General features: G+C 47.5%; 1 protein-coding gene across 2 annotated transcripts in view; it reads right to left on the bottom strand.

The window, feature by feature from the left end:
* UBN2 (ubinuclein 2) overlaps positions 1-17,163 on the bottom strand; it is an 81,600-nt gene that overhangs the window by 41,504 nt on the left and 22,933 nt on the right. For both annotated transcript variants that reach the window (XM_055124517.1, XM_055124519.1), the window contains exons 3-6: positions 14,291-14,392; positions 8,995-9,132; positions 7,634-7,737; positions 3,934-4,423 (exon numbers count right to left, since the gene is read on the bottom strand). In XM_055124517.1, coding sequence (XP_054980492.1) covers positions 3,934-4,423; positions 7,634-7,737; positions 8,995-9,132; positions 14,291-14,392 — 834 coding nt within the window. The remainder of the gene's footprint in view (positions 1-3,933; positions 4,424-7,633; positions 7,738-8,994; positions 9,133-14,290; positions 14,393-17,163) is intronic.

Genomic DNA, 17,163 nt, shown 5'->3' with positions numbered 1-17,163 from the left:
TGGCACGGGAGAGTGGGGAGCTCAGCACCCCACAGCCACATGACTCTAGAGCTTAGCAGTCCTGTTTGCTCGAGAAGCACGTGGAAGCACGTGGTCGTGTTCGCTTATCCTTTGAGCCTGCATCCACGACAGCGGAGGGTCAGGTGACACAGCACAGGGGTGCACTACACACGGCTCAGGGCCAGAGCACATGCTGAGCACGCAGGAGCCCCAGCCCCAGACGGCACCCGGCCCAAAGGCCTCACCCCCCTCCCATCTTGCTAACGGTGCCTTGCCAAGTTGTGAGACAGCAGGTCAGCGCTCGATACACAGTAAAGGTGCTAAATAAAAAGTACCTTATTAATCAGACCATGGAAACCAGGATTACCAGCACGGGGGGAGGATACGACTTGGGATTTTCTAATTTTGGTTTGGTGTTTGGGTTTTTCGTTTTGGGGCCACACCTGGCAATGCTCAAACTTTACTCCTGGCTCTGTGCTCAGGGATCACTCCTGGCGAGGCTCAGAGGACCATATGGGGTACCGGGGATCAAATCCAGGTCAGCCGTGTGCAAAGCAAGTGCTTCACCCACTATACTGTCCCTCCAGCCCTGCTCATTAGCACTTGTGAAAATCTGGAAGAAAGGGGCCAGAGCCAGCACTGTGGGCAGGGCGCGCGCCTTACATGTGGCCCTCCCTGGTCTAACCCCCAGTGCCGAATGCGGCTCCCCAGCTCGCCAGCAGGGATCCCCGAGCACAGAGCCAGGAATAAGTCCTGAGCATGGCTGGGTGGGGCCCCAAACCAGACCTCAACCAGAAATAAACAGAAAACGAAACAAAACTTAGGAAGAAACAGATTTTAGATGAACAAAGGATAGTAAAAAGCACCTACTTTGGGATGAGGTGAATTTCTGAGTTTTAGTTTTGGTTCTCTGCCCTCCTGATTGTGTGGCCCAGACCAAGCTATTACTCCACCTACTTCCACTGAAGCCCATTAACCATATGAAGGGGTTCAAGCAGCAGCTGTCAAGAGTTTCCAAGGAAGGGGACCCAGGGTGCTGCTTGGCAGAAACCCCATCCTTCCAACACACACACACACACACAAGGAAGGGTCCCCTGAGTGCTGCTTGGCAGAAACCCCATCCTTCCAACACACACACACACACACACACACACACACACACACACACACACACACACACACACACACACACACACACACGGAAGGGTCCCCTGAGTGCTGCTTGGCAGAAACCCATCCTTCCAACACAAACACATACACATACACACACACACACAAACACACACTCACAAAGAAAACAAAAATAACACCTCTAATGAGTTAAAAAAACAGTATAAAAATAAAAGTCTAAAGTATGCTAAGCACCAGCTATAAGCTAAGAAACACTGACATCAGATGCTTTTGCGGGTGCGTGGGGGGGCCTGCGGTGGACCACAGCTGGCCATGCTCAGGGGTTACTCCTGGCTGTGCAGTCAGGATCTAACTATTCCTGGCAGTGCTTACATAGGCAAGTGCTCTACCCGCTGTACAATCTCTCCAGCCCCTGACATGAAGTGCTTTATCACACTTCTCTAAGTCCTGGACTAATGGTGACTAGGAAAGTAAGTGAAAACCAACATCATGACCTTAAATGTCAGGAAACAAAAATTGAGGGGAGAACAAAAAGCAAAGAACTGATTAAAAAAAAAAAACAACAGAAAGTCCATGAGTCTTTTCAAAAAGACTTGTTACAAAAGTCAAGAAAGCTCTTGCTCCCCTGATCAGACACTTCAAAGTCAGGACCTTCGAGACAGAGATGACTGTAAGTCTGGAAATGTGATCCCATCACTCTGATCCCAGGAGAAAGTAGGAAGTTGTAGAACAGTATGCTCATTCCTGACGATTCTATTTACAATTATTTTTATAAATAATAAAGTATTCAGAAACAGTTAAAACTAAAATCCCTACGGGGCTGGAGAGATAGCACAGCGGGTAGGGCGTTTGCCTTGCACGCGGCCGACCCGGGTTCAAATTCCAGCATCCCATATGGTCCCCTGAGCACGGCCAGGGTAAATTCCTGAGTGCAGAGCCAGGAGTAACCCCTGAGCATCGCCAGTTGTGACCCAAAAAGCCAAAAAAAAAAAAAAAAACCCGAAAAACCAAAAAAACTAAAATCCCTAAGAGGGCAGAGGCGATAGCACAGTGGGTAGGGCATGTGCCTTGCACATGACCGACCTGGCTCTGATGCCCAGCATCCCAGAGGAACCCCAGGGGGTCCCCTGGGCACTAGCAGGAGTGATTCCTGAGTGCAGAACCAGGAATAACCCCTGAGCATCGCCAGATGTGGACTAAAAACAAAAACAAAAAAATCAAAACAATTAACAGCCGAATACTGACTCCCTCTGTGAAAGAGAGCTTTCCCTAAGTGTGAAATACCTTTTGCGCTGTGTTTACTACTCAGGAGCGGGGAAAAAGTTATAGAAATAAGGCATACGTTCCCACACGCTAAAATAATGGGAAAGAGCATTCGAGGCTAGGTTTGGCACCCGTGAATAAACAGTCCTCCCCTGAGACCCGGGGGAGCAGCGCAGAGATGCAGCTGGGTCTGCGGCGAGCAGGGCAAAGGCAGGCTACGAAGCAGGCCGCACAGCGACGACCCGCTCAGAGGCCAGCTCCAGCCACACCTTCCTCAAGAGCACCCCGCATGCCTGGCGAGGCTGCTGCGCCGCAGCACAGGAATCCGTCGTCAAATAACCCGATGCCAACATCAGGCGCGCTGCGGCAATGGGACTGCTTGTTCTGGCCACCCCTCTATTTTCTTTACATAAACAGACAATAAAAATTACAGTCACGAAAATGCAGAAAGGAAAACTTTTACATGGTGAGATAAAATAATGGTATCCATGCAGTAACTATGTGACATACATTTAAAAGACAAAAGGCTACTTATAAAGCCAATGGCTGAAAAAAAAATCATCATCATCATCATCATCATCATCATCATCATCATCCCGTTGATCATCGATTTTCTCGAGCGGTCTCAATAACATCTCCATTCGTCCTAGTCCTGAGGTTTTAGCAGCCTCTCTCTACTCGTCCTTCCCAACAATGCCGCGTTGGAGGCTCTTTCAGGATCGGGGGAATGAGACCCATCATTGTTACTGGTTTTGGCATATGAATACGCCACAGGGAGTTTGCCAGGCTCTCCCACTCGGGCAGGAAACCCTTCAGTAGCTTGCCAGGTTCTCCGAGAGGGAGAACTAGACAATAAGAGGTCTTCCGGGAGCTTGGTTTTATAGTCTCTGGATGTTGGCCATGGATGGGCCTACACGGCGCCGGGGTCAGTTTCTGGGTGTGACTGTCTAGCTATTGGAAAATGGGGATCTGGGCGGAAGAGGCCCAGTCCTGATCCAATAGGCTTGGAGATCTCAGCCCTGGGTTCCCCCCAAAAATGTAAGAAAATCAATGTTTATAAACGTACTGGACAGTAAGGGAGATTATTAATTCTATCTCAGAAAAATACCTTTATGTAGCCAAGAAAAGAAAAGGGGGGATGGGGCAGTACAGGAAAGAGGGCATTTGCCTTGCATGCAGCCAACCCAGGTTCGGTCCCCAGCATCCCATATGGTCCCTGAGTGCAGAGCCAGGAGTCACTCCTGAGCATTGCTGGCTGTGACCCAAAAGGCCAAACAAAAATTAAAAAAAAAAAAAGAGTAAAGAAAAGGAAGGGAGGGCACAAAAATAAAAAGGAAAATAGGAAAGGGAAAGGAAAGGCAAAAGAAGAGGGCTGGAGAAATGGTACAGTGGGAGGCACCTGCCTTGCTCACAACTTACCCAGGTTCAATCCCCGGCATCCCATATGGTCCCTGAGCACCTGCAGTGCAGAGCCAGGAGGAAACCCTGGGCATTGCTAGTGTGGCCCAGAAACAGAAAGAAAAGAGAGATCACACTTACTACACGGAGGTCTTCGATCCGCTTCTCCAGAAGGACAGGCAGGCCCTCCGGGAGAGTAGGAATCACCTTGGGCAGACCCTGAGAGGCGAAGTTCGGCTGGGTGGCGTTTCCGTTCTCACCCCCTGACTCCGAGAGGGGGCTCGCGTCGGAAGCAGCATCCAGCAGTCGGTCAAAGTCAAAGTCATCCAGCATCTCCAGGGCATTCTCGGCATCCTGAAAGAGCTCGTGCTCATTTGTGCTGACGAAGATGGGGAGGTCCGGGTCGGCACTGCTCAGGTTCAGGTCCGAGACGTCATTGCCCAGCGCTGCAGCAGTGGACGGGGGCTTGTTCAGAGAGGACGTGGGCAAGCTGGCTGACACTTTGGGGCTTGGCTCCTTCCTTAGAGCGTCCTTCTCTTTCTGGAACTTTCGTATCATGGCAGCGAGAGAAAGAGAATCTTTATAGCGTTTCTTCTTTTTTTCAGACTTGTGTGAATTTAGGGCCACGACTCTGTGAAGAAAAAAAGTAGTCAGTGGGGGCTGGAGCGGGTAGGGCATTTGCCTTCCACGAGGCCAACCCGGGTTCGATTCCCAGCATCCCATATGGTCCCCTGAGCACTGCCAGGGGTAATTCCTGAGTGCAGAGCCAGGAGTAACCCCTGTGCATCGCCGCCGGGTGTGACCCCAAAAAGGGAAAGTAAAAAGAAGTCAGTGAAGTAAAGTATGACGGTAAAGGCTCAGGTTCCATGGACGCACAGGCCGCGAGTAAAGCACCTGACTGGTAGGAGGGCGAATGTCTTTGCACCAGCAGCGGTGCCACCGGGCTGCCAGGGAGGGAAGGGCCAACTGGTAGACTTTACTGGGAATAAGGTCACAGAAAGAAAGAAAGCTGAATGTAGCTAATGCAGTGGGGAGCAGGAAGGGCTGGGGATTAAACTTGGGGCTGTGTGCGTGGACGGCACGCGCTCCTGAGCCCTGAGCTATAGCCCAGCTATACCCTGTGTCTCTGAATAATTTCTTTCCCTCCCTCTGTTTCTCCCTCTTTTTTGGGGGGTAGAGGTGTGGGGGCCATATCCAGCGGTGCTCAGGGCTTACTCCTGGTGGTGCTGAGGGGACCATATGGAATGCATGGGGGATAAGAGGGGAACTGAACCTGGCCCACTTACCCCCTGTACTGTATTTCCAGCCCCATCTCTTAACAATTTTATATATAATAAAAACAGCCTGACTCTGTGCCAGGCTATTTCCACTCGGGGCACCCTAGAAGGGGGCGGGTAATTCCTGAGTGCAGAGCCAGGAGTAACCCCTGTGCATCACCGGGTGTGACCCAAAAAGGGAAAAAAAAAATCTCAGGACTAGGAGGAATAGAGACGTTACTGTTGCCTGCTCAAGTAAATCAACGAACAACGGGGTGACAATGATACAGTGATGTATACATTTGGTTTTTGGGCCATCCCCAGTAGTGCTCAGGGGTTACTCCTGACTCTTAAGAATTACTCCTGCCGGTGCTTGGTGGACCATAGGGGATGCCAGGGATGGAACCTGGGTCGGCTGTGTGCAAGGCAAATGCCCTATCCCTGTACTATCATTCTGGCCCTTCTTTTTAAGTTCTTTTAGAGTGGAGCCAAGACTAAGCCCTGAGCACTGCTGGTTGCAGCCCTCCCCCAAAAAACAAACAAAAAAATCTTAGTGACTCAAGAGTTACTATAATCTCAGGCTTAGAAGGGCGATAAATAAATCAGTCTTCTAAACAGTGAGAGACTAAAAATCAGATGCACCTCCCTTGCTAAGGAAAGGAGGATAACCCTGCTTCTCATATACACAGAGAAGTGATTTAGGAACAATTGAAAATCACGTAACTGCACAGTAGCATTCTTGTTCTTAGAAGTTGAGGCTTTGGGAAGTTCTGACTTCTGTTTGGCGGGCGGTGGGCAGGGTTGGTGGGCAGGAGGTTTGGACCACACCTGGCAGCATGGGCTAGTCCCTGCTCTGTGCTCAGGGAACCCTGTGTGGTGGCAATAATCAAACCAGGCCAAGTCACATGCAAGGGAAGTGTTTTCAATCCCGACTGTCTCCAGTTCCATTGGGCTTTTAGGGCAGCATCATCACCTAAAACCACAAGCACTGGGTCAACCCCACATGGTGCTGGGGAGATGGACCAGGGTTCAGGGTCCCACTTCGCCTACCTATACCAGGTGGTCCCCTATTCCAGCACCTCTGGGCGTGGACAGAGCAGGGCCACCTCTCAAGGCCAGGACAGAGAGCGGGCAGGCCCAGTGAGCTCAATCACTAGGAGCGGCTTCCCCCAAGTACTGCTATGGAGGGTCTCCCCCCGCTCCCCATTCCCACCCCCCAAGTAACCCAGTTAAACATCAGTGGCTTAGAGGCCAGAAAAGCTCGGTGTTCAAGGGTATAACTCGAGTTCTGTCCATGGCACCCACGGCCGCCAAGCACATGGGCATCACTGGGAGTGGCCCCGGGCTCCCTGGGCGCTGCTTGGGAGGCCAAAAAAAATAAAACAAAAAAAAACCAGAAATAAAAACGATGTTCTTTTGTGGGGGGTGGAGGAGGGCTCTAGCGGAGTTCGGGGGTCACTCCTGGAAGGTCTCGGGGCACCACAGACGATGTTTTGTAAACACCGATGTTCAAAGAAAGTGCCAAGAAAAATGTATCCGTCAAGGAGTCAGGAAGGATAGGAGGACACCCAGGGCCACTAGCGGGTCGAGAGGTGGCAACTCTGCATACTGTGCCCCTACTGTCAACAACTTTGTAAATCAGGGTCTGAATTTAATATACATATATTTTTAGAGCTGCAACAGAAAGAAGATCAGGGACGAGAGAGACGTTTCAATGCTTGCCTCACTACACCCAGCCCCAGTTGGATCCCCAGGGCCACACGTGGTGCCCCAAGAGCTGCCAGGAGTTTGTCGCCCCAGGTAATTCGGGTGTGGGCCATCCCACCCCTGCACCACATCGACAAGTTAACATAGGGCCAGGGAGGGAGCTCCAGGAGCAGAGCGACGCTTCTCATGTGGGGGGCCGGGGTGGAGCCCAGCACTGCACGGTTCTTCAAGGACCACCAGGACCGACCCCTGAGCAGAGGCAGAGCAGCCCACGAGTGCCGCCAGGCCTGGCCCACCCCCGTGCCCCCAACAACAACAAAAAAACTGGTAAGAATTTGTCTGATGTTTATGCTATTACTTCAAAATGGCTCTTGTGCACACGATGTTGTGATGTGTGAATAGATAATAAGCCCATTTGAAAATCTGATCTAAACTGCTGAAAGTCTCTATCATGAGTCTTCTGCTTATTAAGCCTAGGTATATATATGCTCAATAAATATGCCATCATTGATAAATGCTATAATACTGATATATACATTATCAACAGATACATTATTCAAGTAAGTTAATCGGTATTAATACAGTACTGCACCAGAAGAGCTGAAGTAGTGCCAATCACACCTTTTTTTTTTGTTTGTTTGCCTTTTGGGTCACACCCGGCGATGCACAGGGGTTACTCCTGGCTCTGCACTCAGGAATTACTCCTGGCAGTGCTCAGGGGACGATATGGGATGTTGGGAATCGAACTCGGGTCGGCTGCGTACAAGGCAAACGCCCTACCCGCTGTGCTATCGCTCCAGCCCGCAATCACACCTTCCTAAAGAAAAGCCAGTCCCGCTGCCGTACCAGTGTTTCTTACTAAGTCTCATTTCACATACCCCAACTGCTTGGAAACCTTTTTCCTTGGCTTCTTCTCTTTTTCCCCCTCCTCTTTCCGCTTCCGCTTCTTCATCTCAATATCATCTTCTTTTATTTTGGGAATCTGTAAATGACAGAAGACTGCGTCATTTCTTATGCCAGTGGACAAGGAGACAGAGCAAAGGGCTGCAGCATGTGATTTTACAAATGGGGCCCTGGGTTCGATGAAGGAAAGCACGAAGGCCGCCAAGTACTACTGGTAGAAGTCTCACAAAAAAACAAAGCTCAAACCAAAAGTGAATGCACCATTTATCTACATGTTAACGTAGCAAACTTTGGATTTTGGTCTGGGTGCCAAAGCTGGAGGTGGTCAGGAGTAACCACTCCTGGTTCAGTGCCCCGGAGACGACGCAGTACCAGGGGCCTGAGCCCAGAGGCACGTGCCGCTCCCCACCCCCATCTTTTGCGTCATGCCCCACGGCCAGTATTAACAATGTGACATCATCAACTCAGTATCCAGGACAATGGCTTTGTTCACACCCGAGTGTGCACTAGCACTGGTTATTAAAATTCAGATTCGTGGGGGCTGGAGCAATAGCACAGCGGGTAGGGTGTTTGCCTTGCATGCGGCCGACCAAGGTTCGATTTCCAGCATCCCATATGGTCCCCCCAAGCACCTCCAGGAGTAATTCCTGAGTGCAAAGACAAAGAGAGGAGTAACCTCTATGCATCGTCAGATGTGACCCAATAAGCCAAAAAAAAAAAAAAAAAATCAGATTCCTGGGCTACAGATACAGTAGTGGAACTGGTTTTGCATGTGTGAGGACTTGGGCTTGATCCCTGGCACAATAATAAAACAACAAAAAGATATTTTTAAATTTCAGAATTTAAAAAAAAAACCACTTTTTAGAGATGTGTCTTCATTTCCGTTTTTGACATGTAAAATTTAATTAAAATGGAACAAATGGAACCCTGAATGCCTCTGGGGACAGCCTTCTAGGACCACAGAGCATGGCCCCAAACCCCAATCCTTGATGCCCTATGCCCAAAAGAATCATCCATCCATTTGCCTTACAAGGCAGGCTATTTTCCTTTCAACTTTCTCTTCTATTGTTTTGCTGGAGTGCTGGGGAGGTAAACCAGGTTCTCAGAAATGCAAGGTATGTGCTCTACCACTGGCCATAGCCCCAGCCCTTCTCCCCATGGCTCTGGAGGGCAGAGCAGTATTCATATAGCTTTACTTAAAGCGTCTAACCAACTAGACACTCATTCAGCTGTGGCCAGCACTTGGATTTTCCCGGCAGTCACAGCAGTGGCACAAGTTAAATAAACAGAAGTCCCGCTGATGAGACAGTCTCACTGCGCTGCTGGGGAGACTCACTTTGGGTGGTTTGTGCTTTTGGTTGTCTGTAATATCATCTTCTTCGGTGTCAGAAGCTTGGCGGAACTGCAGAGTACCAGTGTTGACATAAAAGCCTCCATATTTTGTTGTTAGAGAAGCAGGAACTAATTCGTCATACTAGATTTAAGAAAAAGGTTTCAGATATTTCCTACTGTCTTCAATTAGATAAATATGTCAAAAGAAATTCAATTATCATGGTAGCATCTTCCTTAAATACTAACAGCAAGATTGATTGCAAGGAGGATGTCTGCGAAATAAATTTTAAAAAAGCTATTATCTGGAATAAAAATGAGATCTAGCCATTTAGTATTAAGAAAGAAACTTTGGAAATAATGAAACATTCTAAATACATATCTGCTGAGAAAAATTTAATATTGATGTTAATATTAAAATTCCTTTTGACAAATGATTCTGACTAGGACTAAAAGAAGTTAAAAGCAGATGATTAAATGTCCAAACATTAAGTTCCTATCATGTCAGAGTATAATTTTATTCTTAAAATGATTATAAAGAATAACAGTTATTTCTTCTGCCTTAGCGCTACACTCTTGAGTGGGAAAAATCACTGAAACATTTAAAAAAAATAACAAGTGCTTTCAAGGGAAGCAGAAAATTAGTTGTGCAATTCACTAGACATATAAGGCCTAAAACAAGCTAGATATTTCAGTTGGAGAAAGGGGCCCAAACCGTCTACATCAGACAAAAGTGTCATATAAAAGTTGATGTCATCCAAAACCTGGATTTTAAGGTGTTATCATGATCTCACCTGATGAGGATGAAGGAAAGTCAAATTAAACAAAGGTCAATCTTACCCAGAGGAAGGCAGTCATAGTGAGAGAGGACAGAGGAACTACTTGTCCAAGGCAAGCAATCGATCTGGGTATCTTGTGGCCCCCAGAACTCTATTTACAGGCTCTTCATACTATACAATAGTCTTTGAGAAAGTCAGATTTTTAAGAAAAAGCCTTCGCTATGTGCAAGGAATATATGAATTCCTATACCAGTTCCTATATAACATTCTAGTGTTAAGGTGAAATAATTAAAATCGTACAAAAGATATGACTTTAACCTATATTCTTTTAACATTCATAGAGAATGAAAAAGGAATTGACTGTTTAAAATATACTGAGAGATGGGGGCTGGAGCGATAGCACAGCGGGTAGGGTGTTCGCCTTGCATGCGGCCGACCCGGGTTCAATTCCCAGCATCCCATATGGTCCCCTGAGCACCGCCAGGGGTAATTCCTGAGTGCAGAGCCAGGAGTGACCCCTGTGCATCGCCAGGTGTGACCCAAAAAGCAAAAATATATATATGTATATATATAAAAAATAAAATATACTGAGAGGCTGGAGTGATAGCACAGGGGGGAGGGCGTTTGCTTTGCATGCAGCCAACCTGGGTTCAATCCCCGGCAGCCAGATGGTGCCCCCAAGCACTGCCAAGAGTGACTCATGAGTGCAGAGCCAGGAGTCACCCCCAGCATCGCTGGGTGTGATCCAAAATGCAAATAAATTTAAAAAAATTAAAATAGGGGGCCGATGCAATAGCACAGCGGGTAGGGTGTTTGCCTTGCACGCGCGGCCGACCCGGGTTCTATCCCCGGCATCCCATATGGCCCCCCAAGCACCGCCAGGAGTAATTCCTGAGTGCAAAGCCAGGAGTAACCCCTGAGTATCGCTGGGTGTGACCCAAAAAGAAAAAAAAAATAAAATAAAATATACTGAATTAAAAAACAATTAAATGAGAAAGAAAAAATGAACCAGGAAAAGTCCTATCTGGCTCCACCTGGTGTGCTCCTGTGCAGCCCCCCGGGGCAAACACTGTGAGTGGTTTAGGACTCTGCAAGCCAAGGGGTAACGTGAGGAGCCAAGGGCAAATGTCAAAGTGCCTCGTTCCAATTCCTTGGAAAGGTACAATTTTTTGCTTACTTGTACTTGTAGTTTGAGTTTTCAATGCTTCTCCATTATCATACTTCACTGGGTGCTCCTGACACTTTTGTGAGCCACACAAAGTAATTTTGATTTAATTTAAAAGTTTAAAAAAATAGGATTCAGAATTCAGAGGACAACTGCCTCGCCAGTGCCTTTGCCGCATGATTTTCTGAGTTTATGGCAGAGTCCTCGGCTGACCCCCAGCCCTGCCCCTGCGCCCAAGCAGGGACACGGGGGATGCCTGCAGTACCACCTGCGGGGGAGGAAACCGGTGTGCACACTCAACGGGGCCTTGAAGCAGGATGTGTGAAGGGCGCGCTGAACCTGAGGGTCAGAAGTCCCTTGCCAATGACTAGGTATTGTGACCCAGAATAAATCACTTACTCTCAGTATGTCTGGGGGTAGGGAGACAGAGCACTGCTTTACTCAAGTGACGTCTCAGACAGACACCCTAAAACAAATGGTAGTCATACCTGCCTGGTATTTTTATTTATTAGTAATAAGGAAAAGCATTTTCTTTCAGTCTTTTTAAAATCTGGCAGCATAAATGTGAGACTAAATATAATCTTCAAAAGCATTTATTTTCAGATATTTATAGTAAATAGTACACAACTCTGAAAGTTAATCAGAACCAGATTTTCACTCTGCCAAAAAAATATACAAATAGCAAAAATTTGGTTGCATTACAGTCAGTGAAAAGAACAGAGAATCATTTGGTTAGATCATAACTGTCTAAATCATCTCATTAAAAAACCAAATGATGTATTAAGGACAACAGACACAGAAGTCAATAACCTATATTTCAGTTCAATTTCTTCTAATAAAACAAAAGCCTACACTGTCCTATAAATACCAGTAATTAATTGTATAAATTTCAGAAAACAAAATTCATCCTTATTAAAGCAGTGACTTTCAAATTCTGTTCACCTACAGTCTAAGTAAATACATAAATCAAAATTCATTGGTCACACATAAACAACATGCAATAAAAGAAATCACCAATTTCATAATTTACCAGTGATTATGAGAGCTCCTAATCCAGTCTCTTTCCTTTAAAAGTGCCAGCCATACTCTCTACATGTATAAATATGCCAAATATGGTTCACAAATATCAGTTTAAGAAATGCCTCATTGAAATATTCTGTATGCTATAAAAGAAGGTATTTTAAATGCTGCTGATGAAAGACTCCATACTGCATGCCTCCAATTATATGACATCTGGGAAAAGGAAACTAAGGAGCAGTGAAAAGCTACCGTGCGTTAGGGAGAAACAGGCAGAGCCAGTGCAGCGGGCCCGTGTGAGCCTGCAACAGGGCGCAGACGCCACCCTCCGTCCTTCTAAACCCACACTCCCTAGACCAAGCGTGACCTCCAGTGCAAGGCAGGCACGGGTGACACCGAGGCAGGCGGGTTCCCGCACTGCAGGTGAGGAGGCGTGTGGTGAGGATGCGGGAGTGGGGGGCCGTGCCTCTAGTGGGGGCAGAGGGCATTGCGGGACTATCCTTACCTCCCGCTAAAACTCATTATTACAAATCTAAAACTGCGCTTGGGCTGGGAAGATAAGACAGCAGGGAGGGCACCTGTGCCTTGCACGTGGCTGACCCGGATTTGGTCCCTGGCACCACATACTCCTGGCCCTGCCTGGAGTGATTCTGAGCCAGGGGTAAGCCCTGAGCACTGCTGGGATGTGGCCCCAAAACAAATAAACAAGTTAAACTTCTCTTAAAAAAAAATCTTATTAAAAAAACTAACAACAACAAAATAAGCTTACTATTTTTTTTTTATTTGCTTTTTGGGTCACACCCGACGATGCACAGGGGTTACTCCTGGCTCATGCACTCAGGAATCACTCCTGGCGGTGCTCAAGGGACCATATGGGATGCTGGGAATCGAACCCGGGTCGACCTCGTGTAAGGCAAACGCTCTACCCGCTGTGCTATCGCTCCAGCCCCCAAGCTTACTAATTTTAAAATGTGGTTTAAATATGAACATATGTGTGTATACATATATGTATAAATATCTGTTTAATATTAGCTGAGTTCCTTCTTGGGTTATGTAGAATTAAAAATCTACTGTATCACCTGTCCTAATGCCTTATGCTTGCCTTATGCTTTTCAGGTTATTATCATCCTTGAGTAGTTCCATGAGCCACCAAACCTAAGCAGAGAAAATAGGGTGGTACCGAAAGACTGCTCCGGAAGCAGGACTAGTCTCTACCACGTCTGACTTTAAATTGTCACCAAAATCATGGGACGATTCAAGAAAATGTCCGATCCTAAAACTCACTACTTGATGAACTCTTTGATTTGAGGAAGACCTATCCACTCCCAAGGGCACTGTCCACGTTCACCTCTAACGACCAGGTTGTCTGGGATATTAATCAGTTCATGTCAGGAGGCCGAAATAAGTGAGAGGTGTGACAGACACTGGGGTGTCTGGGGCCGGAACCCCTCCCTCTTGCTCTCCTACACAATGTGCCTTGAGGTGATCTAGTCAACCAAGCACCGGAGTCACCGGAACAAGATGGAGTCAATTGTGAGAGCAGGACAGTCACCTGTGGGTCGCTCTCCAGGTGCTAAGTAATCTCTGCGCGCAGCAGAGACATCATCATCCTTCAGCTCACTCTAGGAGGCTGAGAATAATGTGACCCGGACTATACCCACCCCAAAACACAACACACCCGCCATTCATTTGCTGTGTGATGGATGGTTTGCAACAGTTCTTAAATGGTTGTCCTTAATCCCATCTCTCTCTGTAAGAGAAAGAAGATTTCAGGGGGAAGGCTGGAGGGCCTGATAAAACTGACTGGCAGTAAGGCTGGCATTCGATTACCGTCACTGTAATAAGGCCAGGCGGCAATGAAAGACAATGAGTCGATTTTAAAGAAGTCTGGCCAGATCCAATTCACTCACTCCAGATTCAACCCAGTAGCTCTGACCTTCAAGATCAAGAGGTTGTTTCAGAACTCATTTCAAAATACATCCACCCAAGTATGGTGAGACCAATTCAAATTCAAGGTATCAGAACACCACCTTGTGACCAACAGACCCCACTGTCGGAAATGAGTCCTACACAGACTCTTGAGCTCTCTAAGTTTCTTAAATATATCATTTACCCAAGTACACAAAGATAATTGTACACAGATGCTCATATTTTTGTAAGATGCTCAAATATTCATAAGAGCATAAAATGGAAACAATTTAGATGTACATCAATACAGGAAGACATTCACTGAACTATTTAGTTAGTAAAATACATTCACAGAATTATTTTACTTTACCCTTAACATCTAGTAGCCAAAAAAACCCAAAGAATTGCTGCTATATCAAAGATACATTACTCACAGCCTCTGAGTTATCAATAAATGGATCTGTCTCATCATAGCCAAAGCCTATATCAATTAAATCTTGTAGCCGATCCTTCCGGTGCTTATGGGGCTTCCCACCCTGCAAAGAACAGATACATCAGACTGAGTACTCATGCTGTTTCCACGAAGTTAAAATAATACCCATTAGAATGCTCCCAAAGAATCGTCAGACATAAGCCCCCTTCCAGAAGACTGGATTTCAGTCCCCCCCGGACCCTGAAAGGAAGCGGCACTTTGGGACTGACTCAGAGTACCGTGTGGAAAGGAGGGAACAAATTTTACAGAGACAAGCTTGGCCAATGGTACCTGAGCCAGGTGACAAGGTGCAAAGTCAATGTGGATGGCGTGACTCTCACCAGCGTCACCATAACATACCAGACAAGCCTAATCAACGGGGGAAGGAGCAGAAACCCTCAAAGGTGCCAAGATTATCAGAGAGAGGGAATGTCTGACAAACTACCCACAACTGGGCTGGCCTGAGCACAGGGACCAAGTAAAAGCGGCATCCTAGAGAGGACCCAGGAACTGGATAAGGAAATCAGCAGGAAACATGTAAATCTGAATAAAACGGGAGCCTGTTTGGATTCTCAGCCCATCATGGCCCCAGAATGCTGCTGGGAGCAGCCCCAGCAATCAGCGCCACTAGGTGTGTGCCCCCCGCCCCGCCCACCAAGAGTAACTGCCAAGAGGACAGCTCAAAGGGCCAGTGAGCCGGCTATGGCCCAAATCCTCACCCAGGTGTCCCTGCCCCACCCTCCCAAATGAGCTGCTCCTCTGGGTTCCTTAGCCATAACACACACACAGGGGAAGTGGGGACCATAATGAACGCTTTGTATCTTTACAAATCCAAACTATTCTTAAAATTAATTTTTACAAAAGTCACAGAGGCCAGAGAGAGCGTACAGCAGGCAGGGTGCTGGCCTTGCAAGCTGTTGGCCTGGGGTCAATCCCCAGCACCCGAGATGGTCCCCTGAGCCCTTCCAGGAATGATTCCTGAGTGCAGAGTAACCCCTGACCATTGCCAGGTGTGGCTCTCGGCAACCCACCAAAAGAAAGTCGCAGAATGAAAAACACAGACAAGACACATGCAGGAGAAAGAAAAATATCTGCCAAGCTAAGGCTGCGTGAACTGATTCCCACTGAGAAACTGTTCATGGGTCCCAAGAGCCTCTCTGTCCTATAGCTGCCATTTCTTTAAGTCTAAGCTTCTTTTAGTTCTTGGAATTTTTATTTTGTTCTTAAAAAAAAAAATCAAACAAATCAAAACTTAGAAACAAGACCCAGTGAGTGTAGATTCCCTTATTCCTCACCCTGGTTGGTAACAAGGCCATAAACTCTACCTGTCAGAACTGACATGCTGCGTGCGCTCTCAAGATTATTCATGGGGGCCAGAGAAATACCCAATGGGATGAGCACACACTTTGCATGCAGGAGGCCCAGGGTTGCTTATAGCAACCCCTGAGCACAGGGCTGGGAGGAGCCCAGGAATCTTTTGGTGTGGCCCTAAAACATACCAACGACAAAAAACCTTTTATACAGGCTTGTTAGATGTAGTCTGAGTAGGAAGCAAACTATTATTGTGGTATTGGGAAAAGGAGTATTTAGCTTGACATCCAAGACTAATTTTAGCTACAAGTTCAATTGCATTCTTTGCTCCAGCCTGGGATTTGGGGGCCATACCCAAAGGTGCTCAGTGGGACCATTCCAGAAGCCTGGGATGAACCCGGCTGCCTGGATACAAAGCGGGCACTGGTGTTCCTCAGCTCTACTTCTTTCTAAGCGTCTTTTTTTTTTTACTTCACCCTGGCAGTGCTCAGGTTTTACCCCTGCCTTCCTGCCTCTGTACTCAGGGATCACTCCTGGTGGGGCTTGGGGGACTCGTCAGTATGTGGGGATCAAACCCGGGTCAGCCTGGAGCAAGGCTGTCGAAGCCGGCCTGTTGTACTTTCTCTCTGGCCCCCCAAGCATCGTTTTAGCACCTTTCCCAACCACTGCTGTCTTTTGGAGGGGTGAGGAAGAGGGAAAGGGAGAGCAGTCTTCGGGGATTCTGCCCACAGCTGGCCACGCATGAAGGGCGAGGGCGAGTCTGCAGGAAGGAGGCACCAAGTGAGGCCGCCTTTGGCTCAAGGGCGCTCAGTGGCTCCTCAGGCCAAGAACAATTCTCCTGACCAAGGGTGACACGCGTTGTGCAGCGTGGCCCCTAAATCAAAGCAAACCGCTTTATCTTCTTTCCAGCAAAGGAACAGTGATCAACCTCCTCGCTCTGGGGGAATGGTGGGCCTACGGGCTGGAAGTCTGACCCCGGGCGGCCCCTTTCTAAGCAGTCGGCAAAGGTACTGTTGCTGAATGTTCTCCCTGAATGACAGCTGATAGTCAAAGCCCTAAGCAGAGGAGCTCGGGGGCCCCATCCACCTCATCAGTGGAGGAAAGAGCTCCATCCTGCTGTCCCTCTGAGGAGTCGCTGTGGTGGCCAGAGAGACAGCACAGGGTGAAGGTGCTTGCCCTGCATGCAGCTGACCAGCCCCAGAAACATCAGGAGTGACCCCTGAGTATAGCACTAGTAGGCTGAGATCTGCGGGCTATGACCCCAAGCCCAAAAGCCAACAAAACAGTCATTACGGCATAAGACAATGTAGTGATTCCCTACTTTTCGATTTTACAATTAAGTAAATATTAGTAACAATTCTGGAGATCACACCCAGAGGGACATACTTTTATTTTGCTACTTTTATTTTGCTACATAAGACCAACTGAAGACATAATGTCTGAACAAGGACAATCCTTTTCAAGAAAGACCAGTGACAGCCTTAAACACATACAAATACATATGTAGCATTACATATACATTAA

Source organism: Sorex araneus, chromosome 1 (assembly GCF_027595985.1).
Source record: "Sorex araneus isolate mSorAra2 chromosome 1, mSorAra2.pri, whole genome shotgun sequence".
Lineage (NCBI taxonomy): Eukaryota > Metazoa > Chordata > Mammalia > Eulipotyphla > Soricidae > Sorex > Sorex araneus.
Note: the sequence above shows the minus strand (reverse complement) of the source record. Positions and strands in the feature narration are given on the sequence as shown.